General features: G+C 42.2%; 1 protein-coding gene across 3 annotated transcripts in view; it reads right to left on the reverse strand.

The window, feature by feature from the left end:
* Positions 1-17,686, reverse strand: part of enox1 (ecto-NOX disulfide-thiol exchanger 1) — a 72,603-nt gene that overhangs the window by 21,252 nt on the left and 33,665 nt on the right. For 2 of the 3 annotated variants that reach the window (XR_010915145.1, XM_067515329.1), the window contains exons 2-7: positions 16,092-16,201; positions 15,309-15,446; positions 10,433-10,600; positions 10,125-10,331; positions 9,773-10,006; positions 5,235-5,447 (exon numbers count right to left, since the gene is read on the reverse strand). Coding sequence is in view for 2 of the 3 variants with exons in the window: in XM_067515329.1 (XP_067371430.1) it covers positions 5,235-5,447; positions 9,773-10,006; positions 10,125-10,331; positions 10,433-10,600; positions 15,309-15,446; positions 16,092-16,101 (970 nt within the window). In the remaining variant the exon portion in view is untranslated. The remainder of the gene's footprint in view (positions 1-5,234; positions 5,448-9,772; positions 10,007-10,124; positions 10,332-10,432; positions 10,601-15,308; positions 15,447-16,091; positions 16,202-17,686) is intronic. The other variant, XM_067515330.1, reaches the window with a different exon arrangement.

The raw sequence follows: 17,686 nt of genomic DNA on the forward strand, positions 1-17,686 counted from the left end.
TTTACAATTTGTTACTGCATCACAGCGTTAATCATATTTTTATTGTGTGTATAAGCTGAAATATGAGCTACCCTGTGTTCTGTGACACACATTTGTAGTGGACCGGCCTGTTCCAGTGAAGGTAAACACAGCCCACATCTGTGTGTAATGTCACTATGCCCTGACGAGGTGTTTTCAAATCAGACGCTGCGGATTTATGGACATATGTGTATTGCTGTCTTCAGATGGTTCCAGACCTTCAATGAACAGAAGATACATCAGCCTGAGCCTTTAATGATAGAGCCATTACTCCTTATCCACTTACTTTTGGTCTTAGGTTGATTCTCCTGATTTGGTCCAGGGCTCTCCCATTCAGGAGATACTGTAGATAAACTAGTGCCATGTAAAGTCGGGCAGACATTGTACAGGTTCTCCTGGATCTTTGAGAACAACCATGACCTGTACAATTTCAGCAGGGAGGTTGGAGATTTTAGGCTGATAAAAACATGTAGTGAAATAGTAACACAAACATTTTCAATCTTCTTTCACTTAATTTTATGCCTCTCCTGAAGAGTACTAAATTGAGCCTGGCTAAGTGGTCTCTACGCTACTGGCAGGCAGGATTAATATCATCAAAATGAACGTCTGTATTTATTACAAACAATATGTCTTTATTTGTTAACTCCTTTTTTGAAATGCTAATAACTTAATCTATGACTTTATTTGGTGGAATGGCTCTCAGGCTAGTTATGATAACTGGACTTATTTGTTCAGTCACTGGCCACTTTATTAAATACACAAGTTCAGCTGCTCAGCCAGTCACATGGCAGCAACTCAATCAGTGCATTTACATGGACGTAAGTAACTAGGTTACAGTTTGCTTTCTCAGGAAATCTAGTCTCTGAAGTCAGGGTGGGGGATTAGTGAAGCCTGGTTTTCCGCGGTAGATTTTTGATGTTTCTAATTATCTATGTACAAAACAAAAGGCTTCGGCATGACACTAAATAAAGCAGTGAGTTTTAAAGTCCTATGTTTAAATTTCGCCAGTTTTAGTGATTTAACTGATTTCAGTTTAGTGATTTCAGGTTTTAATTATGCATTAGACAGTTCTTAAAAGAACTTTGTTTCCTTTTTTGATACAGGCCAATAATGTTACCATTCTGATACAGACTTGAGACATTTTAATCCCTGCACTTGGTATCCAATGTAAAGCTGCTGACTAGTTTTTTTCAGAGGCCAGTGCGGCCAACCCCCATTACAGCCCTGTTTGGTGTCCAAGGTGAAGATGACCCATTGTCCTTCTCCTTCTCTGTTTGAAGCTGTGTGTTTTCAGGTGAGCAGCTCCTGGTCCTACCAACCTGCCCGATGTTTTATTGTTGCTTTTGTTTGTTTTTTTGCTTTTCTCTCTTCACTTTCCACTCACCCCAACCGGTCAAGGCAGATGGCCGCCCACCCTGACCCTGGTTCTGCTGGAGGTTTCTTCCGTTAAAGGGAGTTTTTCCTTCATTGTTGCCTAGAACTTGTTCAAGGGGGAATTTTTGGGTTCTCTCTATACATCTTTATAGTCTTGACTTTATTCTGTAAAGTGGCTTAAGATCATTTTTGCCTTAAAATTATTTCCTAAAACTAGACAAGAACAGATTGAGCTAATAGAACAGTCACATTTGCTAAAACACAAGCCTTTGAGATGCCATGTATAACCATAACTGTGTTAGAAAGGAGTGTAACACTGTGCCCCACCCCCTTTTGTTCTTGCTGTAGTTACTTTCTTTACATATTAATACTACAACAATACTACTACTACTGTGGGTGTTAGATGAGTTCTTATGTTCCACTTCAGACCTGTATGTTTGTGAGAAGGGAAAACAAGTTTCATATGTGATATGAATGATTACATTTGTAAGTTGATGAAGTCACATAATGTCTGTGTGGTTCATCAGTTTCTTCTTTTTCTGCTGGTAAAGAGACCAGCTTCACTCTGGTCCCTGTTGACGCCTTTTTTAAAAACATGGCTGCACATAGAAAACAAGAACAGGACATTGTAGCTTCTGCATTTGATTTCTTAATAGTTTTGTTAACATTTTACATGCACGCATTGTATTGGGACATCTTTCTGGACTTTACCTGCTTTACTTACATCACCACTGCATGAAAGGAACAGGCAGCGAGGCGGGAACATACTGAAAGTGTGAAGACTGACTGTGAGAAACCTGTGAACAGCTTTCTGAACCTGGTGTTTGTACGACAGAGGTTTACTCTGTTACCTTCCGCCACAGCAAAACGTACATTTGAGAAAAAGTGTGAATCAAAACGGTTACAAACTACCAGCGCTGCTGCTAGTCAAACTGACAGACAAACTGAGCTGATGATGACAAATTTACCATTTGTGGAGTGAAGTGCTCCTTGTCTGAGTAAAACAGGAAACCTTCACAATAACTAAAGCAAAAGTTATTCAGCACAAATTCCTTTGATTTGGGTGCAAATTCAAATGAAGTGAATGAGGAAAATGAGAAATGAGAAATATTCTGAAGATAAATAGTGTAAAAAAAGATTCTTTCTGTCTGAACTTTAGGGCTAAAAGAAACATTGCTTTGTTTCAAACTAGTAGATTTTCCATGAATGTGCACAATCATTTATCAGAATGATCAGCGTGAGTCTCCTTACTTAGGTATGTACCTAAAAGTATCACTTTGAGGTACTAGTTTCAATTCATGCCACCTGCCACTTGAAGTGTACTAGAATGCAAATGTCAGGTGATGAAAACTGCACTGTCTTTCAAAGCTGTTTTTAAACCTAAAAAAGTCATATCCCACATGTGTTACATAGGTTGCAGGTCAAAAACACGTGTCCCATCTATCAGTACCTAGTTAATAATAGTTAAGAATAAAGGTTGTACCGTAAAACACATGTCAGACTCCAATGGTTGGATTAATTAATTAAAGTTTTTTTTCTCTTAGTAATGTTGGTGATGTTTCAAAACATCTCTGCTCAGACACATTAGGACCAGGACAGTGCAGATCCTGGTGTGTTTAACCTTTTAGCAGAAGATCCAGTGATGAGTCAGGTAGTGCATGAGGACCAGAGGTGAAGTCTGTTCAGCAGAGCATTTTTCAACATTTCTGGGACATAAGGGCGAATCCCTGCAGTCTGTAGCTCTGCTACATTTTAAACATCCAGGCACAACAGTGGCCTCAGTTGGAGACAAACTGATCTGAATCCTCATGCAGCCACTTCAGAATGCAGCTTTGTGTCTTTACTGGCACATTACTGTGAGACAAACCAGGTTGAAATAAATGGCTCTTTGTGGATATGTGATGAGCAGGTCTCTCTCCTGGACAGTGCTCTGTACTTACATCCAATCATCATCTGCAGCTTCACTTCCTTGACGACTGACAAAGGCCACATTTCCTCAGAGCGGATGCTGAGTTTTAGATCTGTTGTCACATGTTGTATTACATGTTTAAGGTCAGCAGAGGCTTTAACAATAATACAGTCATTTTGAAACCATCCGTTCTGGTTGGAAATGCAGCCTTTCAAAGTTTCTCTCTGACATCTGATCTGAAGTCACTCAAACATGTCCAGCAGTGACTTGGTCTTTAGGAACCAAACCTGAACATTTCAAACATCTGTACTCAGGACTTTCTCTGATGGAAAGCAACATATAAAAGAAAACAGTATAAAGACCAAAGCTACTCACCCCTCTGCAGCAGACGTGTCAACATGCACAGAGAACTGATCCGCCTTTATTCTGAAAGAACTTCCTCCTTAAATCTGCATTAAGTGATGTTTTCATATTAACACTCGCTGAGAATAAACATTGACTCTGCAGCTCTGCAGCTTTTGGACCTCCTGCTTTTTCTCCCTCGAGTCATTGGACATACACTGGTGTCCCAGTTTGTGATCTCGCTTTTGGATCCTGGCCTCAGAAACTAAGTCCTTCACCTCTTTTTGAGAAGCTTTGGTAAGCAAAGAGGAAACTCACATGCAGAGAGGCCAGGACTGTGTAGTACTGAGTGGTCAGCCATCACTTAATGCAGCTTTAAACTCATGATCTGGGAAACTTGACAGTGAACGAGTGATGCTGGAGCAGAGCAGCGGCATCGTGAAAAGGTCAGAGCGCCGTCACACCAATGAGTCTGTGCCACTGACCTAAGCACCAGTTCGCACTGAGCTGAAGATAACGGAGCTGATGGGGAGACGGATGGGGGAGTGTTGTCATGGAGACTGGGCCGAGATCCTCGCAGAGCAAATGACTCGCGTCGAGGCAGGCTTCAAAATGGATGTAGTGAAAATGGCTTCACGGCCTTCACCTCGGTAAACTGCAGCCCACCCTGCAGCAGTGTGACAGGCTGTGAGCAGGACTGCACTCGGTGGTGGTGTGGGGACATGACGAAATCACACTGGGTATTTAGCTATTAGCTAAAGAACACAGTGTTTTAGAGAAACTGGCCAGAAATGTGTCACAGAAATTATTTTGACAGAGCTAAGATGGAATGATTCACTCCAGCTTCAGATGTATTTCAACGACTCACCCTGGTTAAATGTGCGTCTAATAAAATGAACTAAAAGCAGCAGTTCCCCTTTGATTTCCTCTTCTGAGTTGGCATTTTATTACAAAGCAAGATAAAGCTCATAAACTCCAAGATATGCTTCTCTCAAGATGGGCATAATAAAATCTATGCAGACACAAGCAGAAGAGTGTGTGGAACTGTGAAACCAGTCCTAAATAATCACGTCAACATTTTCAAGCGATTGTTTCTGAGTTAAAACTAAAATATACACATTTTGGGAATCGGGACATAAAAAATAACTTCTCTACACTCTGCTGCTACAACATCAAGCAGAAATACATCTGATTGGTCAGAAGAGTGAGCTTCACACGTTAATATAGACTTGGGAGTATTGAGTCAGTAGGTCATTAGCTTAAAAGACAATATCTGAAGCTGAAGTCTTTTACTGCTAATCCGATGATGTCCAGTTTTGTGTCTCTATATAATATCTTAATTATTATCATTATTATTACTATTATTTTCAAATTCTTTTTTTGCTAACAAGCTAGTTAGATTCAGGTGCAGTTCAGTTTTAATATATTTTCTCTTAAAGTTTTTCCTTTGGCTTGTATGTTCTCTGATGAAGCATTGTGGGGCATGGGACACGTTTGGCTGAACATGAAGTCAGGAGCTTACCTGATTAACAGTTATCACTGTAAAGATTTTCCACGTCTGTACATGATCAAAATAAAGAAGTCTCCTTACACTGTGTTAAAATGACCAGCAGGGCGTTCTTAAAGGCCTCTTTGGCACGTTCCATCTCCTCCTCATGCTGAGCTTTCTCACTCATCAGCCGCCGGACGTGGCTGTTGGCCGACTGGATCATGGAGTAGAAGTGATTGGCGGTCCGTCGGTTGACTTCGCCGCGGTCGATCCAGGTGAACAGCACTGCTGTGGCCTCACTAAACTTGTGGTCCTCTGTGGGAAAGAGGCAAAGAGCTGATGTTTCAAAAAGAAACTGACCAATCACTACCTGATAATCTCTAAAAGGTTACTCATTTTATTAGGAATGTATTGTGGTGTTGCATTGATAGAAGAAGCATTTTGGAATAAACTAAACTGTACTGCACTATTAAGAGTAATTCATACTTTCAGTTTGTCCTCCAATGTACACATGCTCAAGATGTGGCCTGCAAATACAATGGCAACTTTAGATCATAACAATAGCAAAAAAGAACAGCACCTTAGTTTTTCCTATGTGTATATATCAGCTTGTGGAACTCCGTCATGAAGAGAAAGTGTCTTGTTTCTGGCCCACGCAAAACTGGTGTAGTGGACATGGATTTTTGGGCTGCCATCATTTAGGCTCTGTAGAGAGTCTGTCCTGATCCTCATGAACAAAAAAAGAATGAATTGGCCTTTAAATGACTATTTGCATGAACACAAACTGGCTGAATGGTCAGAAACCTTTCCAGTGCGTTTATAAAGTCAAAGGCTGAAGTTTGTTCACAAAGAAACTCCTGGGATTGAGTTCATGCTTCTAATGCTGGACGACAGCTAAAGATGATAACATCTCAGTCTGTAGTTCAGTCTGTGAGTCTGTAGTTTAAATAAATTCCTTTGCACTTAAAGACCTGATTGGGTTTTTTGGCGTGGTTCATTTATCTGTACATACAGAGACACAGTAACACCTACTGTGTCTCCAGAGAATGGTGACTGAAGTTTTCAGTCATTTCATGGGACCTTTAACATCCAGTGAAGCTAAACAAACAACAGAGCAGCAACGAGGACTTAAATCCTCCTCTCGAGGTGCTCTCTCGTCACGGCTCTTTGCGTCACGCCACAGCCACTGAACACAAAAAGCATTTTTGATTTTCAACTTTTCAACCAAAAAGCTGCATTCGGTCTCCGTCATAAAAAATCGGAGTCTCCGAGGGCCCGCGTTCAGCGCGTTCTCCTCCATTTGAATAATGACTGAACGGGGCCACGGAGCCGCGGACGGCGGCAGAACAGAGTGAATTAGAGAGCGTTTAATGAGCTCAATACCCGCTGCAACACAACCTGTAAGAAGACACTTTCCCCGCTCTGATAAAGCCCCATTCATACACAGCAGCAGATTACAGTCACATTACAGTGAGCACAATGAGGTGCCACTGAACGGGGATGACTGAGGGTATAATGGAAATTTATTTCCCTTGCTGTTTGAGGTGAAGAATGAATTCAAAAGGTTATTGAGAGAGAAAACATGTTGTTTATGTTGGGGATTAGATGAGGCTGAGGCCTGGAGGCAACTGCTGGTGTCAGTGTAGACATAAAGCCAATGTTAATTATTATTAATGTGATTCTACCTTTATTATCTGTGTTATTATCATTTGTTATGGGATTTATTAATCGAATGCACGATCGGTCCAAGGGATGTTAAATGTGTCTGTTTGTTAGAGCAGATTTAATGATGGCAGCTGCTGCATGAACTGTTTAGATGGTCAGTCACATCTTAAGACGAGTAATGGAGTCTGTGATTAGCAAGCTGAGCTAACACCTGGGTGATGAACAGAAAAGAGACTCAGTGAATGGTCAGGCTTTTTTGCTTTTGGGAAAAAAGGCAATAATGGAAATGAGACATTATTTAATACCATTGTGGAACCAATGGTATTCAAAGTTACGTTCCTACACCAGTGAATGGCCAACAAGATTATGTTCCAGTGCAACAAATATTTTAAATGAATGAAGCCCCGGGTTTATTATGAGAAGCTGAGTTACAGCAGGTATTTTGGGTTAATGGTGGACATGTGTGCTTAGGTTTAGCTAAGAAAACACATGTGAACAAGTTTGAAGTTAAATTTCCTCCATTAAAGCAGACTAGGGTATTTTTCTGTGAATGTGACTGTGGGGAGAGAGAATTAGTTTCTGGATTAATCCAAAATGCTGCAGCAAGAGTGCTGACTGGATTAGGAAAGAGAGATCATATTTCACCTTCACTAGCTTCTCTTCATTGGCTTCCCATAAAATCTAGAATAGAGTTCAAAACCCTCCTCCTTACATACAAAGCTCTTAATGGTCAAGCTCCATCATATTTAAAAGATCTCATAGTTCTGTATCGCCCGATTAGACCACTTCGATCCCAAAATACAGGCCTACTTGTGGTTCCCAGAGTTTGCAAAAGTAGAATGGGAGGCAGAGCCTTTAGCTATCAAGCTCCTCTCCTGTGGAACCAGCTTCCAATCCAAATTCGGGGAGCAGACACCCTCTCTACTTTTAAGACTAGGCTTAAAACCTTCCTTTTTGATAAAGCTTATAGTTAAACTGCTCACTCAACCTGAACTAGCTTTTCTCTATACATTTACTTGTCACCATTGTATACCATTAATTCTATATCCTACAACCTGTACGATGCTTTGTTGTTGCTTTTTTGTTGTTTTGTTGTTGCTTTTTTGTTGTTTTGTTGTTGCTTTTCTTGTTGTTTTGTTGTTGCTTTTTGTTGTTTTGTTGTTGCTTTTCGTTGCTCTTTTCTTTTCTTTCTCCACTTTCCACTCACCCCAACCGGTCAAGGCAGATGGCCGCCCACCCTGAGCCTGGTTCTGCTGGAGGTTTCTCCCATTAAAGGGAGTTTTTCCTCTCCACTGTTGCCTAGGGCTTGCTCAAGGGGGATTTGTTGGGTTGCTTCTACATACTTGTATAGTCTGGACTTTATTCTGTAAAGTGCCTTGAGATGACTTTGTTGTAAATTGGCGCTATATAAATAAAGTTGAATTGAATTGAATTGGATTGTAGTGACATTAACTGGAAGCTGTTCTGCAAGATCAGACATTTTGATGGAAAAAAAAAAACATCGTATGAAATCATTTCACTGATATGTTGACCATCAATATATTTTCGGTCATTTTCATAAATTATCAACATTTCATCATTTTGTTGTCTAGATTATTTGTGCAGTAAGTATTTTCTGCAGGTTGATATTTTGAAACATCCCATTGTCAATGTTGGTGAGGACATGTTGCCCAGCAACAGGTTCCTGACAAATACCACAGCTACTGCTGCACTGTCTTCTGTGGCAGTAAATTCAGTGCAACATGGAACTAGTACTGAAGTATTCCTCCTGTGGTTCATGGTATGTCCATGTTTAATGACACAAACTATTCTTGCTATTTAATAATAAACAGTTTTATATTTAACATTTAGTTTTTTTTTTACCAATGTAGTCATTCTGTATGAACCAGAAATGCTGAAAATGTTTTGGCAGTACAGTAACTGATACAAGAGGACGGCAGGATGGTGGAGTTTGACTCTGAGGAGAAATTCTGACAGAAATTCTGTTGGATTTCAGCTCCTGTGTTTTTATCCAAGAAAAAGAGAATGAAAAACCGGAGCTGTATCAGTCGTGGAGATAAAAATCAGCTGCAGCAGAGCAGAGGAGGAGGAGGAGGAGTGACCTTCACACTGGCCTCACACTCACTCACTCACATCTCTGCCTGTTCACTCCCACACTCCCTCTCCTCCTCCTATTCATCTTATTGTACTGTAATTAAAAGAGGCAGACAGAGACGATTAGGGGTGTTGGTGAAATCATCCTGACCGTATCACTGACAGCTGCACACTGAGAAACAGCATCAATAATTGTGCAGGTTCTGAATATGTTTGTCAGCAGGTGATCGGTGAATCAGCTGTGAGAAGCCGGATGTGATTTCAGACCAACGTAACGACAATAGATTTTTAAATCTCTGTAACCATGGCGACGCCTTCACGTCTTGGGTCATGGTGGACTCACTGTAGATAAACACATCAGCAGTGGAAGAAGTACTCAGATATTTAACCTACTGTAAAAAAAAATGTTTCACTACACTGATCTAAAAATACTTTACATGATAAAAATGTACATACACCACATTTAAAATACTACTAATACTAAGTACCTGCAGTATTTTATTTATGTGACAAAATAGGTTCTGATGCATTTTACTGTTGAATCTTCTCAAAGTGGAGCTTTAACTAATGTAGGGGGCAGCTGTGGTAGAGCAGTGCACCACAGGGTTGGTGGTTCAATTCCCGATTCCTCCCCACCATATGTGGAAGTGTTATTGGGCGAGACACTGAACTCCACGTGATAGGTGCTATTTACTTGTGAGTCACTCAGAGGGCCACAGTAAATCTGATGAGTTGTGAGATGATTCATGTTGGTTCGAAGAACAAAATGTGAACAATTTGTCCAATTTCCCCATTAAACAGTTAATTAGTTGAAGCCTTGTGAGCAGTTAAAGAAAGTAAACAACTCAAATGAACCAAAACCCCTCCTGGTGCCACCTCACCTTTCAGTTTGTCCGCTAACAGCGTCGCCTCATGTTCGGAGTAGTGCACGATGGGTGGAGGAGATGGCGGTCGCAGCCGCTCCTCGTGGATCTTGCGGCGGTGTCTCTCCTCTCGGGCCAGGAGCCGCTGTTTACACTCCCACTCGTACAGGTCGTCTCTGGCCTGGGCAAAGTCCACATGGATCCTCCCAGAGTCTTTTTTGTCAGTGCTGGATCCGATACGCATCCGGTACCCTGGAGTCAGACAAAACAATATTAGAGGTAGATATGTGGACCTTTAGCTGAATTGTCTGTGCTCCTGTTTGCAGTGTGACTGTGAATGTTCAGCTGACTAAAGAGGGTGAGCACTCACCTGACAGGTAAATGGCCTTGTCCACCATGAACTCCTCACTGAAGCGGATGTGGCAGAAGTTCTTCTTGCTCTTGCGGATGGCGGTGATCTCCCCGCACTGGTCGAACACCTCCCTGATGATTTCCTCTGTGGCGTTCTCCGGCAAACCTCCGACAAACACCGTCTTGCAGCCGGGGGGGCGCTCCCGTGTGGATGGTGGGGGCAGGTCTGGAGAACAGTAAAAAAAAAAAAAAAGTGTTGTATTTCAATGTATAAGGTTAAACTTGTGTCAAACACAGTGTGGGGGGCTGGTGGTGGTGGGAGCTCACTGGGGTTCTGAGGGAACAGAGTGCAGCTCTTGCAGTGGATAATCTCCTTGATGACTGGCATGTCAGATGGTATGGGTGGAGGAGGAACCAGGCTGATGCCTCCCATCATGGGGTTTATAGGGGCGATGAGGCCCAGGCCGGTGTCGAACCTCTGGATACAGAGAGAGTCTGCAGACAGAACCACAACAGTTACCACACCTGGAGGCTTTCATAATCACCAGAGGATAAACTAACAACTTCTGTGACTAATCAATGTTTTGCTGTTTGCTTTGTTTCAATAGGTGGATTGTCTGTTCAGTGGGTAAATTAATCCTTAGTGGAAAACATAAGAAAACAATGAGGACACAGGACACATCTGTAAAACTGTTGGTTGGTTCAACATCTAAAACGTTCCTACACCCCAAGAACTTTCATTTTGGTGATGTCAGTGCAAACTGGTGTGCGAGTGAGACAATGCAGACAAAGGCGGGATGTGGACTTCAAGTCCTCTATCCAACTCTTAAAATACACCTAAGAAGAACCTCAACGTTTGTCATCTGTTCATAACCACAGTAATTATCTTGGTGAATTACCAACATGATTCTGCAGCTGGAGGTAGAATACACATCAAGGACATCCTCCCAAGTACGGGTTTATCTAAAACCTGTTGATCTGAGCCACTACAAACTCTGTTTGTTTAGCACCAGACAGAGACCACATTCATTTAAGTCTTTTAGCAGCTATGGCAGTTGGTTGTTTCTGACCACCAAGGGTGAAAACAACTACACAACAGTACCAAATTGTAAAAAAACACACATTTGTTTCCTATTTATGGCACAGCAGATGAACCTCGAACCTTTAAATCCTGACAAATTTACTGCAAAACTGATCAACTGGTTAAAGTGTTTGTACTGGGTGTGTACAGGTTTAGTGGATTGTGGCTGTAACTGAGACAGCAAGTAAACTCGTACGTGTATAGATTTTGAGACAGAACCTCAAAATGCACTGAGGTGGTTCAGGTTTCCATCCACATTACACAGGACTGAACAGTTCCTGACAGTGGGCGACTTTCCTTCCTCCACATGTTCCATCTTTGTCAGATAAACGTTCCCGAAAACAACAAATCAAGGAGCAGAAGAAGAGAGAGATAAGAGAAAAGAAGAATGAGAAGCAATAGGAGAGGGAGGGGGGACGAACAGTGAGAGGACAGCAGCAATGTTTCAGCTGTCTCAGCAGGGTGGTTCCCATCTTCAGCATTGCAACAACAAGGAGGGGAGGAACCTGTCAGCAAAGACACACGCAACAGCTGGAAGAATGAAGTGATTCAGAGGAGAGGAGAGACAGGCTGTCACACAATGAGGGGACAAACGTCGCTCACACCTTCATGGAGGCACCAGTCTTTCATTCGTTGTCCACGTTATTTTCTTATGCCTTTGTGACATTTGTCTCATCGGTGCAGCAGCCAGTGAGTCGTCTGTATAAGACCTCCGTGTGAACAAAGGTGCACTAAGCAGCCCGGTCCCTGTTCAACACAGGGACCCAGGCCGTCACCTGTCCCTGAAACTGTAGCACTGTTTAACCAGCAATGGTAAAAATTATTTGCTATTAATCAACAGTATAATGCTGAGTAGAGTCCGTATAGATCATGGATCAGTGCTGCTCTGATGGAAAGCTGTGATCAGATGGATACTTTCGTGTTTGTGCTTTAGTTGGATATGAAGGGAATGTTAGAGGACCTTCAGAGACCCTTGAAGGCAGCACTGGACTCTTTGAGGACTCCCAGTCTTTGCCTCAAGGGATTTTTTTAACATCCAGCACCGTCTGTCTTTAGTCTGTTAGCTGATATCGTCCCAAACCAACATTGTTGAGGAACAGTTTTTCAGCTAGTGTGCTAAAGAGCCGTTAACCACTTCCTGTGGAGAGTTTTCTAACAGAAAGAAGAAAAAGGTCTTTGACACTTTCTTAGAGATAAAAAGGAAAAATACTAAGGAAAAATAAAACACTGGAGAGGCGATCTTCCATAAATCTGAGCACGTGTAGCCAGGATGCATTCAGAGGATCTTCAGGTCTTAGGAAAACTCATTAAAGCGTTGTCTGCGATAACCCTGACAGGTAAATTACACATCTCGGTGCCACACATTCATCATAATCACACAGAGCTGCTTGTGCTCGGAGCTTTTTCTCCCAGAGCCAAAAAGACTGGAGCCAGGTTCATTTCTCTGGCTCCGAGCTCCGCGGCGTCTGCCAGAGACAGAAACACAGGGAAAAATAAAACACACACACAGGGAGGAGAGGAATGAAAACCTGAGCCAAGAAAAGGAAAAAGGACTTTCTATGGCTTTAATTATGATCATTGTGTGGCTGCTTTTCAGCAGGATTACACTGGAGTCATCTGGCTGAGTCCTCTTAAGGTGAAGCTGGTTACACCCAGATGTGCAGCAGTGAGGACTGAAACTAATCCTCAGTCTTATCTGAAGCTGCATCACAGTTCGACCCGACCCGGTCCGAGTCAGACTTCACCACAGCTCAACAATGTACCAAGTCTTCCTTTCCTTCCACGTTATCATCCATCTTCTGATGGAGATCTTATCAAATATCAAGATTTTTGTTTTTTTGACAAATGAAGCAACCGAAATTAAACTAGTACGTGAATAATCACTTTGATCATGATTTGTACAATTATTTATGTGAAAAAAACATTTCATGGCTCCAGCTTCTCCACTGTTTTGGTTGGACAGAACAGACCCACTGGCATTGTCTCTGGATTGATGTGAGACTGTACTCGTGTTGTTTTGTCCACTAAACGGCACCAGGTGAAGAGAACGCTGCTCTCAGATCCTCACTTCATCACTCGTGTGGGCTTCATTTTAATAGAAAATAGCACTGTGTCTCCATAGAAACTGTAGCATTAGCCACCTGTTAGCCACCTTCACTGTGTGATGCTGAACTGCTGATGCGTTCAGGGACAGTATAGAGTAAATCATCAGTGTTTTGGAGGCTTTCAGAGCCCAAAATGGAATTACTATATGTAGGCCTTTAGTTACTGCTGCACAGCTGCTAGTATTGTACTTCACAATGTTCACAATATGTAACAGGAGAAGAGTCCCAGTGATGGGCCTTTAATAATTTGGCACATACGGCCCGGTAACTGGGGAACAGCACATTGTTTTAATAAAGATATTTGGAGTCGTGATTTGTTTTGACTTAATGTGGAGAGAAAACAATCCATTAGAATCATGAATCATCCACAATGACAAATAAAATTAAGATTTAATTGATTAGTCTCATCCTGCAGCCCTACAATCAGCTGTGTTTACTTGTCTGTTTTTTGTAGAAATACTTTGTTTTGGTGTCTGTGAAGCGTTTTACACACAAACACCTGAAGAAATAAATTCAGGACACATTTCCATGTGTGTAGCTTGACTGACACACAAGCAGAATTAATATACATATGTAAAACACTAACAGGAGGCTTTTTCTCAGCTAACATCTTTTACTTTAAATACTGCTGAACGTAGGATTACTTGAATAGTGTGCTATTAGTACTTCAGTAAAGAGTGTGAATACTATCATTGTAAAAACATACAGTAAGTGGAAACATATGTTTTGAGTGACCCTTTAACACCCATGTTTCTCCAGAAACTGTTCCCACATGCATTGTGAGGAGGGAGGAGAGCTGGTGGAGTCCACTCAGCGTCACATCATCATGTCCTGGTTGTCATGTTTCCACTGTGGTCCAGAGGAATTAGGCTGCTCTGCCGCTGTCTGTCTCTGTACAACACTTTAATCCATGCATTCAATTATTCTGAGCTCTACACAAAAAAAAACTCAACAAATCTCCCTGTGTGCTCATTTAATAAACCCCCACACCGCAGCGCTTGCCCCCCCCTCCCCAGAGACTTTATATAGTTTTAAACAGACAAATCCTCATGTCTCAGGAAAACAATTTCATCAATAGATTGTGATGTGCAATTAAGCCCAGAGAAAATGAAATGGAGGAGGTGCATTGAGAGTTTAGTGCTGTTTCTACAACCACACTAGTCCATTAACACAGTGTGAGACACAGCTATGGGTCTCGGCCCAAACCTGCTCCATAACCTCTGACTGATCCAAGTTTTCCTGTCACTTCCACAGCTCTGAATTCAATGGATTTTAAACTGAGTTTCCATTAAGTGATTCTATGTATAATTATGTGTGTCAAATATGTGTTAAAAACATTTTTTGCAATTTGCATTTACCTCCTTTTTTTAACCTTTTGTGTCTATGATGATACTCCGGATAAAACATCGTAATTTGACAAATTTGGGTGTCCCAGTGGCTCAGATTAATGAGCCGACTGATTCATTACCTGTTTTGATCCCTAATTTGAAAAATCCACTCAGAGCTGCTGTCCTCGTATAAAACCGGCAGCTTCAAATCTACATTCAGCTGAAGAATTGGAAAGAGACGAGGCCTGATGCTGCACTTCCCCCCCCCCCCGAAGCTGAGCTGAGACAGACACTCTGTGACTCCATTTCCAGCTCCACTCTGGAGAAAACAGCGCTCAGTGGAGCCCCGAGGGAGGCAGAGGGGAAAAAAAGCACTTTTGTGTTTTCTCTTGCCAAGCTTTCATCAGGCTTTGTGCTGCTGTAGTACGTTCCCTCACATCTGTTTACACACAAATATCCTCCTACTGTTGGTTCATTAGCGTGTTCAGGAGACAGAAGACAAACAAAATCTCTCTCTAGTTAGTCCTCACACAAACTGATATCAAAGCCCAAACCTGGACCAGAAGGTCAATGTGTTTTTGTGGCTCATTTCTATTTAATTTATAAGACATCAAACATATAGAAAAACACAATGCAGGATGTAAAAATGATAAATATCCTCAGTGAGACACTGAAATAAGCTCTGGTACCTGAAACCAGCTGCTGCCCGCTGATGCCCACGGGAACAATGCCCAGGTTGTTCATGGCCGTGGCCCAAGCTTCGTGATCCGTAACGGGGACGCTCAGGTGGTTCTGCTCTGCACCCAGGCTTCCTACACCATCAGCTGCTACAGCAGAGACGAGCAGACAGAAGGGAAATGCGAGTGTTGTTCATAGGAACAGGTTATTGGGTTTGAAAAAGTGGAGGCCGGGTTATATAAGACCTGGATAATGACATGTTAACATCATCAGATGCAGCAGTGAGAGAACGGTTGTATCTTTCTGCCTCAGAAATTCCTGGGACTGGTTTATGTGAATGCAAACACTGAGGCCCCGAGGCCCTAATTTTATCAACCACGCCTCTTCAAAGAATACACCCAGAAACTTTTAGCAATAAAAGTCCAAACAGAAAAAGCAAAAAACCTGTCCCTCTTCTGGTTTTGTGTGTCACAGCTGTGTGCACCTTATCCCTGCCTACTGACTACGAAAGGCCATCAGGGTGCATGCTAACACTAAACCTCAGGTGACCAAAGAACTGAAGAAGTTACAATGAACAAAAACAAGTTTAGAGATGATTTTACTGCAGAAATGAAGCTGACAACCTGTCAAAGAATCACATTCAGATGATGAGCTCAGACAGACACAAACTGTCAAAACTGTCAAAGACAAAAGGATTTTATCCACTCTTCTCTTTGAATTAATCAGTAATACACATCACCCAATAAGCAGGTGTCTTTTATATTTAACAGTGGAATTATGGTTGTGTTAGGTACCACTGGCCATAGCAGGTGGTCTCTTCTGTCCTTTGTCTGCAGTCCTTTCATCAGATCCTTCCTCTGTCTAATGGGGGATGGAGGGAAACAGTCATCCAGTCATACAGCAGCTGTGGAAATAAAATAAAAAGGAAACATTAGAGTTGGTGATTAGTAGGTGGAAAAGTCAGAATAAAATCCTGAATGGTGATGATTCATCGAGCGAAGAGCTGACGCAAAAACCCAAGAAATCTTTGGGTAATTAAGAAGCGAAGACACGATCCCAGCTGACAGTGCAATGGGGAGAGCTGCTTCACACACACACAGCTTTTCTGCAGCAGTTTTTAGTCTTTGAAACCCAAACTCCTCACACATACACACACGCACGCACGCACACACACACACACACACACACACACACAGACCCTTTATGTGAGTTGTTAGTGGGCTGGCATTTCACTCATTACCAGTTTCCCACCCTTGCGCTGAGCCAAGCTGTTGAAGCCACATGGAAAACATCAGAGGATCAAACTGCCAGCATCGGAACAAATCCCTCAGTTTGGTCTGACAGGCCAGAATTCAGCTGCATCCACGTCAGTCATTAACAGGGGTCACGCAGTGAAACAGAGCTGTTAAGACTCTGTGTCCACTGAGATTATTTCCTGTAAAGATTTGGCAATTATTCACTAATTTCCGCACAAAACAGTTCTAAAATGTTATTTCTATGTTACACAGACAATGATGGTTTCCGAAAGATTGACTCTAGGGACTTTGGTGATGCTCTGACTTTTCATGTAGCAACACCATGAAAAGACCACAGGTCCCACAGGTTCAAAATAAATATTAATATGCAAACCTGCCATGCAGGTGCTCAGAGAGCTTTTGAACAACTCAGATGGATGCACAGTGTCTGAACGTGAACGTGGGCTCTTCTTGCTTCTGCATTGTTGAGTTTTGGAAAAAGGTGGAAAAACAAATGTTCTGGGTTCCCTAGGTCCAACGAGCCAATCAACAGCAATCAGAGTGCATCTTCAAACAGGCATTAGCTGAGTCCTAATGCAAGCAAAGACGCTAAACAGCAATTCTTACATTTAGTCTTTTCTCATCAGGAGCAAACTGACTGTTCCACAGTGGTGTACTGTAGTGCTGAGGGCTTGGTATGCAGGACACGTCCCTCCCTCTGTCAGCTCTGCTCTGCAGTAATCACCATTATTCACATCTGACACCAGCAAACCAGCTGAGCCCCACAACACATCCACATTTAATTGAGACACACTCATATCAGTGAGTTCTCATCAGTGACTGCACAGCAAATTGTGTAGTTCAGAAGGATGTTTTCTTCTCAGAAATCTTAATCCTGAATGTGGTGATTGGTCAGAGGTTGGCAGAGTCAACAGACATACAGGTCTGACCCTAAACGGCCCTTTGTAGAAGTCAAACCTGATCAAATGTCCCCACTGTCACGGTCTGTACAGTCCTCAGAAAGGCAGAAGAGCAAGAGCCCACAAACACACATCCTGCAGGCAGAATTAGGCCCTGATGTTATGGAGAGTGGATTGTGGATGAAGCTTGTGATGAGATGAGGAGGCTGCAGCAACGCTCAAGAGTTTATTTTA

The sequence above is a fragment of the Channa argus genome, chromosome 9 (assembly GCF_033026475.1).
Source record: "Channa argus isolate prfri chromosome 9, Channa argus male v1.0, whole genome shotgun sequence".
In the NCBI taxonomy this organism is placed as follows: domain Eukaryota; kingdom Metazoa; phylum Chordata; class Actinopteri; order Anabantiformes; family Channidae; genus Channa; species Channa argus.